Below are 13,773 nucleotides of genomic sequence, written 5' to 3' on the forward strand. Positions count from 1 at the left end.
CCATCATCACTTAAACATTAGTCTACAAATAGTAGGAATATCGAAGGATGTCCTTGCTGATTATTTGTCACCCAACTGTCACCGACTCTATTTGAACATAAATTAATCCATGACCTCTTATCTTAGTATATTTTTCTAGGTTCAGAATATTCCACTGATATATTCGTATGTCCCTACAAACAGAAATCGGTCTTGTTTTTGTCTAGAATTTGAGATCAGCAGATACTGGGCAATTCAGTGGTTGTTTTTGTGAGTTCTCCATTCATTATTATCTCCTCTACAGTTTTCATATGATCAAAAGGAATTACATACAAACAGTTGTTTGTAAATTTCAAACATGTTAGAAAGTAATGATTGTTCTAGCAACTCAAAATATCTACTTAAGCCTTTAAAATAAAACCTGTTGTGCAGATATTTAGTTCTGCCATATTTTGAATTGCATTTATCAATTCACCTATCCTTGTCACCGTATGAATGATGCAGTCTTATCCATTATGATGGAAGAAAAATTAACACAACAACAAATTCAGTAACTATCATATGGATACTACATGTCAATGATTGGATCTAAAAACTGCAAACACACACAGAAACACTAAAACATTATGATAAACATTTACCTTCCATATCCATCACTGCTTCCACCTCCGCCACGCCCACTATAGTAATCATCAAATGAATCCAGGCTTTCTGGGCTATGATCACGTCGATAACGTCCTTCTTCATCAAAATCTACCCCTCTGCGATCATACCGACTGCGTCGATCACGGTCACCAGATGAACGTCGATCTCGGTAATCACGACGAGGTGGTGGTGGATCATCCCGATCATAACCTCCTCCTCCACCACCATAATAGTGGCGATCCCAATCACCACCACGGCGAGATGACTTGTAGTCAGGTGGGCTGCCTCGATGCTTTCCCCCACTCTTGTATCCATTCTCATCGGCATATCGTGATCGTCTGCGATCCCAGTCACGCTCTTCCTGACGTTTGTAGTCCTCATGATCAGAACCATCCCCATCCCCCCAATCCTCCTGCCACGCCTCACCATCATAGTCAGAGTTACGGTGTTTCGATCGACCACCGCCGTACCCTGAACCGTCCATGCTGGCACGTGTCCTGTGGGCAGTACGCAAAAATTAACATATATGACAACAATGCACATTATTCTCAAGGTGGTACGCAGGTAGTATGGTCACAGTGGTAACCCTTCAAATTTTCTTCTGCCTGTGTCAATTTTCACAATAGCACTATCATGCTTGAAGTCTCCTAAATTAATGTTCAGAAACTGAAATCTTTTTATGTGTATGAGATATAAAATCATAGTTAATTCCGAGAAGCAAAATATTTTAAAATATTTTTTAGAAAGAAAAAAAAAGTCTAATCTGAGTAACTTCAAATAACAAATTTCATTTGAAAACCATTTCTCAAAATTAAGTTCTTTCACACCTACTTCTTCTGATAAAAGAGCCTGTATACTGCACTTCATTAAAATCAAACCATCACAAATGCTACTTTACTTAATATTGCAGAGTTTTGTTCAGCTTATCCTTGTGATACTGATATTTCTTGTTTCAATAAATTACACATTTTAAGGTGCCTCAAATAGCTCAAACTTTCAACAATGCATCTAGCAAAACAAAAAAATTCCAGCTAAGAGATCAATCTTAATGCCTGACTTTTTTCCTTGGCAATTATTAAGTAAACAAACCTGGACACCCAAATAACAGCTATTTTAAAACTGTGAAAATCTCTGCAAGTCTTTTGAGTGATCTAAGGTAGCTTTATTGTCATGCTTCAATGACTACCAGCAAAGCTTTATCCATGCAAAACGTGGCTCCATATTCAGGTTTCAAAATTTTTTTATGCTAGAAAAATTACATAATATGCAACTACAACAGCCACAGATATATTGGGCTGCTGCAGTAGGTTACCTGTGTGTCTTTTGAGTCAATGTAGCCTGCAGACTGTTCTTTTTTAAAATCAAAAGATCTCATCATTAACGACTGTATGGCACTAGCCACAGAAAGTTCGCAGACTCTGTCTGCCATCTGTAGGTAACTACAGCATTTTGATCCTCCTTTTCTGCTTATAACTGTGTCTTGCAGTATGTTACTCTGCCCAAATAATAAAATAAAAATATTCTTTGCAACAATCTCCTACATTCATTGAGTATAGTTTAGACAAATTAGCAGCATTTTATGAACTGAATCATCAATTGGTTGAAGATTACAAGTCAGCTTGGGGGTACAAGCATGAACCTTAATTATGTCAATTTTTTACACAAATCCAACTCTTCAACATTTTCTGATTTGCTAACGATCTTCTTCAATTTCAAACAATCATTTTCAGATACCCTGTTGCAGGAGAGGCAGTGACTGAGATACAATTTAATCAAGATGCATTACACATCTAAAATGTATGTATGTGCACAAAGTAAAAGTGAATGTAACTGAATGTCAGGTCCATGATACTGGTGCAACTAGGCTCTGAGCTGCAGTGAACAGTGATAGGAATGACACACACATTTGTCCTGTAGATGGTGACACCTGTAGGACCTTACACGGCTATTTTTTCTCTATTTAACGGTCTGAGGAAAGAGTAAAACTGAAGGGATAGAAGAAGTGAAGTTTTCATGTGATTTTTCCACTTTCACCTTTATGTAAAATACTGAATTGAGGATACATACTTACTATAAAGACATTCAGTTTATGCCATTTCGGAAGCATTTTTCATTAACATTTGCCTACATTACTTCAAACATAACAATTTATTCAATACCACCTACAGTCCTATGAACACTTATGAAACCTTACATATGCCAAGCAGAATTCCTAAAAGTTGCCAAGGAATTATGATTGGAACTAGAACCACGCCATCATGTTCCTCAACATCCAGAATTTTTTTAAAAGAAAACCTTTCAGAAAGATTAAAAATGCATTCTGAACTGGGCTGCAAGCTCAGACAAAGAGTTGCTTTTGGAAGAAAAGAATCAAAGTTTGAGTTTCAGTTTAGTGCCCAATTTCCGCACAAGAGCTGGCTAAGACCCCTTATTACAATGTTAACTACATAAAAATAAAAAAAGTTACTTTCCAATTTAATCACAAATCCCTATCAACAAGAGCAACTGTAGAGAATAATTCAATGAAAAGGTTTCACCCTCCAAGGATGACGTTTAATGCATGCACTGGCACATTTGTTAAGTACTAGTTACTGCAGTACCAACCGTAGTTACTATTAGACTTGGAAATAAAACCAGCCAACTAGTTGCTTTCAAGTATTGTCCATTTATTATATATTTACCTCTAGGATTGATTTTGAATGGTTATTTCCTTACCATTAGATGCCAATGGAATGCCGCAGTCTTTAAAATCATACCTTTTAGATCTCCACATCTTTCTGTGTGTATCCAAGAACTGAGAGGTTCACTTATTTGTCTCTCTCTCTCTCTCTCTCACTCCAACTTGATGCCTAAATTGCAGCAGTGCTGGCGTCAGACTGGAGACACACAAGACAGTGAAGCGTATAAATGGACAACACTTAAAAGTAAATAATGGACAAAGTTTTGTTTTTAAGCCTAATAACATTTAGATTCAATTTGGAACATAATGAGTAAATGTTTGCACAATGAGGTATAGGCAAACACTATGCATAGGTCACTGTAAAATTTATGTTTCCTTTCTCCCTGTGAGGTGAAAGTCTGTGACCTAAGAAAATAACAACTTCTTTAACATCGTATTTATATTATTTTATCATATTACTATGCCATCAGATACAAGCAATATAAATTCATAACATTAATGCTGAAGAGTAGGTGTAACAATCACAATTACTTGAATTACATAGCAGATATCTCACAGGATACCATACTAATGTAATCTGGTACTTGTGAAAGTTGTGGCACTATGAAGAAATCACCACAAGCATTAAATTTATGCCACATACAAGTAGAGGAATTAACTACCACTCAAAAATCAAGACACTGAATAGCAGAGACATATTTACAAAAAGCAAATTTGCAGTTGGACTTCTTGATAAAGTTCTTTGCCAGAATGTGCTCTCTCTCTCTCTGAATTTAACAATTCTCAAGTACTTATGGAAACAGGACACTTGTGTTCCACATGCTTATAACACAAACACGTTAAAACAGCATAGTGACTAGCAATGGACAGGCCATAGCACAAAGAACATTTGAAATTATGTAGGTAATATGGCTCTTTTTGGAACATGATGCCTAAGAGGTGAAAGAAAGGGCATGACTCTGGCTTCACTAACTCCCTCATATAACTGTTAACGAGTGTCCTTTTTTCTCAAATTAAGAATAAAACAATGGAAAATCCAGGATGGAGGGCAGCCAGAGACAGTGGTCATGCATGTGCTAGTTTGTGTGTGTGTGTTTTTTGTTTACTGTAGAAGAAGGCCTTTTGGCTGAAAGCTCACTTGTTTAGTGGTCTTTCAGTTGTACCTGTCTGCAACTCAATATCTGCACTATACAGTAAATTGTCAATTTAAGAATACACATTTATACTTCGCATTGTCATTGACGTCACTCATTTAATATGATGTTTAAAAATGTTACTAAATATTAAATTAACAGAGACACACCTGTAACTATAAACTGTAAGCAACCCACATGCAATTTCTTCAGATAAAACCCTCATTGTGGATTGAGGGCTCCATGCATCAACTAACATGCATTAGGAGCACAACAGCAAACATGTGACATAAGTGTTGGGTTTGTACTGGTGTAAGAGAGATGATATAACGTCTGGGTTATAATTACTATATTATACTGACATGATCACTTTTATTTTCATAGACTACACAATTTAATAGGTTTTGGGTCATGCCATTATTGAAAATCTGTTAGATACAAAAGAAACAAATAAGGATTTTTTTGTACACAAAGTATATAATTTTACTCATGTATAAAAAGAAAACATGTCACATTAAAAAGACATAAATATGTAATATCTCTGAAGATTTCTAGATACCAACAAACACCATGGATTAGTGCTGTCTGTTTATTCATGTAGCCTATCTATATAAAACAAATTTTCTGATTACAGTAGTGCTAGTGCAATACTCCAGTCATCTTAAAATAAATAACATGGCATTTAGCCACACCACACAAAAAAGTAATGAAATTTAGTTTGTGCTATAGTGAGAATGGAACCATTTTAACAAAAGCTGTAATATTATACAATTAGAAAGCATAACATTTAAATTATCTTCCGCTTCCACTGAAAAAATAATATACACTAATTAAAAAAAAGGGGATTATAAAAGATTTAATATAGAAACATATAATTAGGGTATTAAAATACTGACATTAAAATAGAACGTAGGTCATTATCATCATTATTATCTTTTGGTTCTTTGCTTACAATGGATGCTGACATGGGTCTTGTGCTCATACATGATGGGGCTTGCAGTCAATTCTCACATCCTATGGGACACGGTCTGCCATACTTCCTATACTGTTACAGCAATACTTCTCGGAATACGTCAAAACGTCAGTTTAAACCAAAATCATTTAATTCATTTAGCACGAGTTGTGGCACCCTATTACCATAAATAAAGATTTTCATTTCTTTTTAGTTCATTTTGAAACCTCTGAAGACTTATTGGTGTAGCAATACAGCAAGTGCAGTCAGCCATGTCAGAGTTAAATCTTACCTGTCCTCTAGAATGTGTACATTGAGTACACTGTGGACATACAGTGCATATTGCCACAACCATAATATAAACTCCACAAGTGGCTTTGAGACGGCAACAATACCAATTTAACACACCACTCAACCTGACCCACTCACATTTCTTTAAAATTTAGTAAAAGATGGAAATCTATCAATTTGAAAAGGTCTATGGGAATTGTGAAGAAATTTACAGGTCTACAAAGTTGAACTTTTTGTGAAATTTAAACGCATCTGTTGCTATGTGAATGACTATAATTCTGGTTTTAATACATATACAGCAATGAAACTTGTATCATTCAAAAGCTACTGATACGCAACATCAGGTTTCTAAGGATTTTGACATGAAAGGTCACTGACTTTAAGCTTTTACCTTGAATATCTCAGAACACCCGACCCTCAATTTTTTTGAATGAAATGTATTGTACTGCTCCAGTATGTTACTATAAACATGGAAAATATCAAGATGGCAGACCGAAGGAGTCATGTCCACAAATTTATTTCATCAGAAGCAGTACAATAACAAAATAAAGTAAGCGACTGTGTGTTCAGTTTTTTCCTGAACAGCAGCCAATACCAGTCACTATTATTCTGACCAAATATTACATCTATTACTACCAATTATTATTATTATTATTGATTATTACATTTATTGCTGTGAACAGCCAGAGAGACATTTATTTCAACCTATCATTAGCTTGTTTCATGGGCGTGGCTGGTTTACTCAAACTGCAGTGCACATGTGTTAAAAAGAGACTTCAGCAAGAGAGAAAGTACCCACAGCAAAAACTGAAAAAATGCTGGCTCGGCACTGCCACATACTGACAGGGCACAACTGGAAAAGGAAGTGAATGAAAAAAGGTGGAGGCCAAGAAATCATTGCCCAGCTGGAACTAAAGTTTCGTGATTCAGACAAAATGTGTGGCAAAATATAAATTTTGCTTTTACTTCCATAAAACATGAATATCAGGACAAACAAGAAAAATTACATGCTATGAAGAGCAACACGGTAAGCAGCAGAACATGATATATTAGTGACATCCAGTCCAAAACCAGGTAAAACATTGTGTGAGAGAACCGTTACAATGCGTGCAAGATTTCTACTGTGATCAAAATGCAAGCTGGGTGATGACAGGAAGAAAATACTATGTATCAGTGAAAGAAACTGGAATTAGAGCATATACGCTGAAGCAACTAGTGTTGCACAGTTTTAAGGAAGTTTATACATATTTCAAAGATACATGCCGAGAAATAAACATTGAATTCTCAATATTTTGTAAGTTGCAATCATAGCACTCTCTTTGTGTGTGTGTTCCAAATGCCCAAGAGTATTAAAACTAACTGACTGGTATGAACAGTACTGACAAAACTGCTTACAAGTGTTTCTTAACTACAGGCATAGTATTTATACAGACCATAAAAAAATCAAAAGACAATTTCATTAAGATGTTTGCACCAAGTTTACAACAGCTCGTACAACACCAACAGCTCCTACAACACTCATTATCACCCTGCAGCAGTCACTGTTCTTTAATATCAATAAAGAAAAACTCAAGAGTAAATGAATATTTTGTTATTTGTGATTTTATAGAGAATTACTCTTTTACCATTCAGGGTGAAGTACTGGGAATGCACTGCAATATACCACAACTCACAATTCTCCCATCTGAAGCTTACTAAAGAGATGCAAATACTAATGAAATACATCTTGTGTCGTATGTGGAAATATATTGCTGCTTTCAACGTGTGTATTCTTCCCAGCATAATTTCACCAATTTCTTAAAATGCTACTTTCCAAGTCCAAAGCACATTTATTATATTACAGATGGATGAGATTTTAATGTTACAGCAAAATGTTATTTTTTGCTACAGCACATGATAAAGTAATCTTGTGATAGGGTTTTGGAGACTGTAAAGAGATTAACCACATCTGCTAGCCTCAAGTGACCTCACAAAAACCATATTTTGACACTATGACAGTTGTTTCAGTGGTGCAAAGAAAATATTCATTCATGTGCTTCTCACTGTAGATTGGCTTCCCGTCGTGGTAAAGAAAAATTGTCAACCTGAAACAATGTATCAAGAATACAAGGACATTGCCAGGTACCCATGAGCTTCACTGTTTAATACCTATTAACAAAGGTATACTGGACAGGGGGGGGGGAGATGGGGAGGAGGAGGGGGAGGAGAGGGTGAGGAGGGAGGGGGAGAGGGGGCAAGGGTGGAGAGGGATATGAGGGGGAGGGGGACGAGGGGGAGGGAGAGAGATGGGGAGAGAGAGATATGGGGAGATGGGGGGAGAGAGAGATATGGGGAGATGGGGGGAGAGAGAGATATGGGGAGATGGGGGGAGAGAGAGATATGGGGAGATGGGGGGAGAGAGAGATATGGGGAGATGGGGGGAGAGAGAGAGAGAGAGAGAGAGAGAGAGAGAGAGAGAGAGAGAGAGAGAGAGAGAGAAAGAGAGATATGGGGAGATGGGGGGAGAGAGAGAGATGGGGAGAGAGAGAGAGAGAGAGAGAGAGAGAGAGAGAGAGAGAGAGAGAGAGAGAGATGGGGAGATGGGGGGAGAGAGAGAGAGAGATGGGGAGATGGGGGGAGAGAGAGAGAGAGAGATGGGGAGATGGGGGGAGAGAGAGAGAGAGAGATGGGGAGATGGGGGGAGAGAGAGAGAGAGAGATGGGAGATGGGGGGAGAGAGAGAGAGATGGGGAGATAGAGAGAGAGAGAGAGAGATGGGGAGATAGAGAGAGAGAGAGAGATGGGGAGATAGAGAGAGAGAGAGAGAGAGAGAGAGATGGGGAGATGGGGAGGGGGAGAGACAGATGGGGGAGGGGGAGAGACAGATGGGGAGGGGGAGAGACAGATGGGGAGGGGGAGAGACAGATGGGGAGGGGGAGAGACAGATGGGGAGGGGGAGAGACAGATGGGGAGGGGGAGAGACAGATGGGGAGGGGGAGAGACAGATGGGGAGGGGGAGAGACAGATGGGGAGGGGGGGGAGGTGGGGGGATGGGGAGGTGGGGGAATGGGCAGGTGGAGGTTGGGGAGGGGGAGGGGCAGGGGGAGGCGGGGGAAGGGGATTCCACTTCTTTAGCTAGCTGAGAGGAGTCGGTGATTGCTATGGTGAAGAAAATGCTGTTAAAAGACATATGTGGATTTGTTGCCAGTGTGTATAGCAGCTCTTGGTGGATGCATATGTATTAATAATTTTTGGAAAAAAAAAAGGATTAAGTACAGATCGGCTCCTTGCTTCTTCATCGACCGCCTCTGTCATCAGTGTTTCCAGCCAAACGAGAAACTTGTGTCATCATCAAAAGAGAGACATTTTAATAAGACTGAATCCAATTACACCAAGTGGAAGGACAAACAATTTAATTGGAGACTTGGATGACACATTGCAACAACATTCCCCCCCCCCCCCCCCCTCATTGAAGCTACACTGTAAATAGTTGGTTATACCAATAAAACTATATAAACTACATTTTCGTACAATTTTACTTAGGAATTGTGCTTTTTAATAATTTTTGTTTCACATTTATGCACTATCTTCTGCATTTTCAGAGTTTACTGATGCTGACAAAATAAATTTTTGGGCAGGATGACTTTGGTCTGCCATCTTGATATTTACCACGAGAGTGTTCCGAGATATTCAAGGTATAAGGTCAAGTCAATGATGTTTCATGTGCACTCATTATATTTTCATTGATATTGTGGTCATTTATGTTGGGGCAGATGCACATAAATGTCACACAGTTTCCAAAATGCTAGATTGTTACTCACTGTAAAGCTGTAATGTTGAGATACAGACAGGGACAAAGGAAAATCTGTTACACATTCAGCTTTTGGCCAATGACTTCTTCAGAAATAAACACACACACACACACACACACACACACACACACACACACACACACCAGCGCGCGTGTGCCCCCCCCCCCCCCCCCCCCCCCACACACACACACGCACGCACGCACACACCCTTCTTCTCATGCATACACAATTGCCCTCTCTGGCAGCTCGGCCGAAAGCTAAATGTCTGACAGTATTTTCATCGAGCCTGTCTGTGACTCAACATGTTTCCTTCACAGTGAGTAGCAACCTATCCTTTTCCTAATACTGTTGATATCCAAGCTGGAGTTTCAACAGTTTGACACAATTTCTAAACTTAGATGGCCCCAGTGACTTTCTTTACAACTGTCATATGTGTCTGCAAATTGATAGTGATCTGGTTCACTGACTGCACCAAATTTGAAATAAATCTGAGGTGGTCAGGTTACAGTTATTTTCCAGGTTTAGCACCTTTGCCACATGACGTGTTATCAAAAAATGCAGTGAATAATTTTATTAGAAGAAAATGCTTGCACGAAATTTGATTTTATGTCCTTCAAAGTACTGTCCTTCGCTAGCAATGCACTTATCCTAACACTGAATCCATGACTGGAAAACATTTCCGGAGTGCTTCTTCTAGATGGGCGTCTCTCACTGTCAGGAATGGTGTGAAAATGTTTTCCATTAAGCACTGTTTTAATTTCTGGGAAGAGCAAGGAGTGTTTTGTGCTGAATCTGGTGAGTAATGTAGATATGGACAGACTGAAAAACTTTTTCCAGCCAAAAGCTTGGGAATCAAAAGTGGGGATTGTCATGATGGAGAAGGAAGCCATAGGCCCATTATTCTGGTCTCTTTCTCTGTACAGTTTCGCTAACATTGCAGTATGCACTAGTAAAATTCAGCATTTACAGTTGTTCCCCTTGTAATGAACTCTGATTGCACTATGCCCCCAAAATTGGGAAATGGGCATGACTTGGATATCGATTTTGACTGACATGCCTTTTCAGGATGAAAAGATGCACTCGTTTTCCATTGGGAACACTGAATTTTCATCTCATCTCAGATTCATACCCATAGACCCAAATTTCATCTCCAGTTACAATTTTGGACATGAAGTCCGGATTTGAATGAAGGCAATCCTTTGATTCATTTCTGCTTTTAAATCGCTCATACCAGTTGTAAACAGTCTTTGGAGTTACACCATTATCGACATACACCAATTTCCACATTTCATGAGTTTTTTGGCACTTTTTTGCAACTTGAAGCAGAATTTAATGTTCACATGATTTTCAAAATCCATGATGAATGACAGACATGGTAAACACAACCTCAGTGTAGTGTCTCTGGATGCTGACTGACAAGTCAGAACATGTTTCAACTTGACACTGCCTGGTCCCAGTGGATCAAGCTACTGGACATTATCGTAAATGGTTGTAGCATCAGCAGCTGCTGCTAAAAAATTCATTCATCATGTTTTTTAATAACACCTGCTATTTTGTAAGAATTAATGTTGTGTGTTTTAGAATCCCTATTTTTATTTATGTATTTCTTTTTTTTTTTTAATTTACCATGTAAATTCTACATACTTTCACACCAGAAGAAGAGAGAAAATTGAATGTCATATTCTCTCACGTAATATTACGACTAATGTTAAATCAGTTCCATCATCACACTAATCAATACTTTTTGTGTAACTTATGTGCAAATTTTAATGTGGAAGGAGTATTGCACATTCACTGCCTATCAGCAATTTGTTTTATTTAAAGCAGGCTATCTACTGAGGCAGCCTGAATAGTTCACAGCATTTTTTTTTTTTTTTAGTATGCAGATATATGAATGAATACTGTGTGCTGATTCTTTTATAGCCAGAATGCATTAAATTGTGTAGTCTACGAAAACAAAAATCAATCAATACTAATTGGTGCTATTATGATCACATATCATATCGTGATTTTTTGTCAATCAATGACAAAATTACCATCTAACACCTACTGCTGACAAGGTTCATCACATTTTCTGGTCATTATTAGTATCCTTTAGAAAAGGACTGACTTTTCATAGGTGCAGTAATTTAGACAAACAACACTGAATCAAATTTCTATCAGGTTCCCCTAAATACAAGTCCAATAATGTTTTGTAACGGACTACTACAATTCCTTAATCTCATGAATACTTTAAATACATCATTGGGAAAAAAATCGCAACACCAAGAAGGAATTGTGTGACACAAATAAAAGTTAGTACGCGTGTTTGTATATATGGAAGATGACGTCCAACCAAATTTCATTCCACCCACATAAGAGTGGCATTACCAGTATCACTATGAGGATGCAAATCAGGTTTGGTTTAAATACTCGCTGTAACAATCACGAATGTGTGTTAGGGGGGTATTATATTATCATATTTCTTTGTCAAAGCTGATATGTCTAATATTTATGTCAAATAAATTTGATGGTGTAACAGGGAACTTTGTCGAATCTCGCCTGTCGTCAAATAAGTGTGATCAAATCTAGGGCCTCACTGTAGATTTGATCATAGAAGTCACTTGTCTCCTGTTCACTGCAATGTGAAATGTTACCACTTTAAGCACTTGCATCGTTGCAGTGTTCTGTCACCAGTAGTGTGTTTGTAAACATGGCTGCGTTAATTTTTGTGTGCCGTCAACTACAAAATTAATAGAAATGTATGAAGTTGATGAGGCACTTTACAACCTGAGGCACCCTGAGTACAAAAATAGATTATGAAAACAGCGCGGGGCAAGGGTGCCCCCCTGCTGGCGACATAAAAGGAAAATTAATGGCCGCGCCTCAAGCTAATCTCACGAGAAAGAAAAAGTAAGTAGACACACACACACACACACACACACACACACACACACACACACACACACACTCTCTCTCTCTCTCTCTCTCTCTCTCTCTCTCTCTCTCTCTCTCTCTCTCAAGAATGGATGAGCATACATTTCAGTATTTGCTCAGTGAAGTGTGTCACAAATCACGAAGCTCAATACTCACTTTAGAACTGCTGTATCTGCAGAAGACAGGCTCACAGTAACACTTCGATTTCTTGCTATAGGAGAGAGTTACACTAGCTTACAGTACAGCACTTGAATACCACAGTGCACTTTAACTAAAATAATACCTGCAATGAGTGAAGCAGTTTATAAATCAATAAAAGACCAATATCTGAAAGTAAATAAATAAATGTTCAATACATTTTATGTGCATTAAGAACTATTTTTATTGTAGATCAAAGTAAGAATTACATTTTGTGTCCCACAACTACAAAATTAATAGAAATGTATGAAGCTGATTATATACACAAAGATGATGTGACTTACCAAACGAAAGCACTGGCAGATCGATAGACACACAAACAAACACAAACATACACACAAAATTCAAGCTTTCGCAACCCACGGTTGCGTCATCAGGAAAGAGGGAAGGAGGGAAGGAGAGGAAAAGATGAAACGATGTGGGTTTTAAGGGAGAGGGTAAGGAGTCATTCCAATCCCGGGAGCGGAAACACTTACCTTAGGGGGCAAAAAGGACAGGCATACACTCGCACACACACACATATCCATCCACACATATACAGACACAAGCAGACATTTTGTTTTTAGATATATTTTTCCCACGCGGATTGTTAAGCAGAGGGAAAGACGAAAGGATGTGGGTTTTAAGGGAGAGGGTAATGAATCATTCCAATCCCGGGAGCGGAAAGACTTACCTTAGGGGGAAAAAAGGACAGGTATACACTCGCACACACAACCATATCCAACTGCACATACACAGACACAAGAGGACATTTGTAAAGGCAAAGAGTTTCGGCAGCGATGTCAGTCGAGGCAGAAGTACAGAGGCAAAGATGTTGTTGAAAGACAGATAAGGTATGAGCGGCAGCAACTTGAAATTAGCGGAGGTTGAGGCCTGGCGGATAACGAGAAGAGAGGATATACTGAAGGGCAAGTTCCCATCTCCGGAGTTCTGACAGGTTGGTGTCAGTGGGAAGTATCCAGATAACCCGCACGGTGTAACACTGTGTCAAGATGTGCTGGCCGTGCACCAAGGCATGTTTAGCCAGAGGGTGATCCTCATTACCAACAAACACTGTCTGCCTGTGTCCATTCATGCGAATGGACAGTTTGTTGCTGGTCATTCCCACATAGAAGGCTTCACAGTGTAGGCAGGTCAGTTGGTAAATCACGTGGGTACTTTCACACGTGGCTCTGCCTTTGATTGTGTA

The 13,773-nt window shown here is 38.7% G+C and overlaps 1 protein-coding gene across 10 annotated transcripts in view; it reads right to left on the reverse strand.

Moving 5' to 3' along the window:
* LOC126100110 (RNA-binding protein 5-like) overlaps window positions 1–13,773 on the reverse strand; it is a 133,995-nt gene that overhangs the window by 87,189 nt on the left and 33,033 nt on the right. For 5 of the 10 annotated variants that reach the window (XM_049910632.1, XM_049910635.1, XM_049910633.1 and 2 more), the window contains 2 exons: window positions 3,381–3,500; window positions 621–1,121 (listed from right to left, as the gene is read on the reverse strand). In XM_049910632.1, the coding sequence (XP_049766589.1) occupies window positions 621–1,121; window positions 3,381–3,397 (518 nt within the window). In that variant the 5' untranslated portion in view covers window positions 3,398–3,500. The remainder of the gene's footprint in view (window positions 1–620; window positions 1,122–3,380; window positions 3,501–13,773) is intronic. The other 5 variants (XM_049910640.1, XM_049910638.1, XM_049910639.1 and 2 more) reach the window with 1 other exon arrangement.

The sequence above is a fragment of the Schistocerca cancellata genome, chromosome 9 (genome assembly GCF_023864275.1).
Source record: "Schistocerca cancellata isolate TAMUIC-IGC-003103 chromosome 9, iqSchCanc2.1, whole genome shotgun sequence".
NCBI classification, from domain to species: Eukaryota; Metazoa; Arthropoda; class Insecta; order Orthoptera; family Acrididae; genus Schistocerca; species Schistocerca cancellata.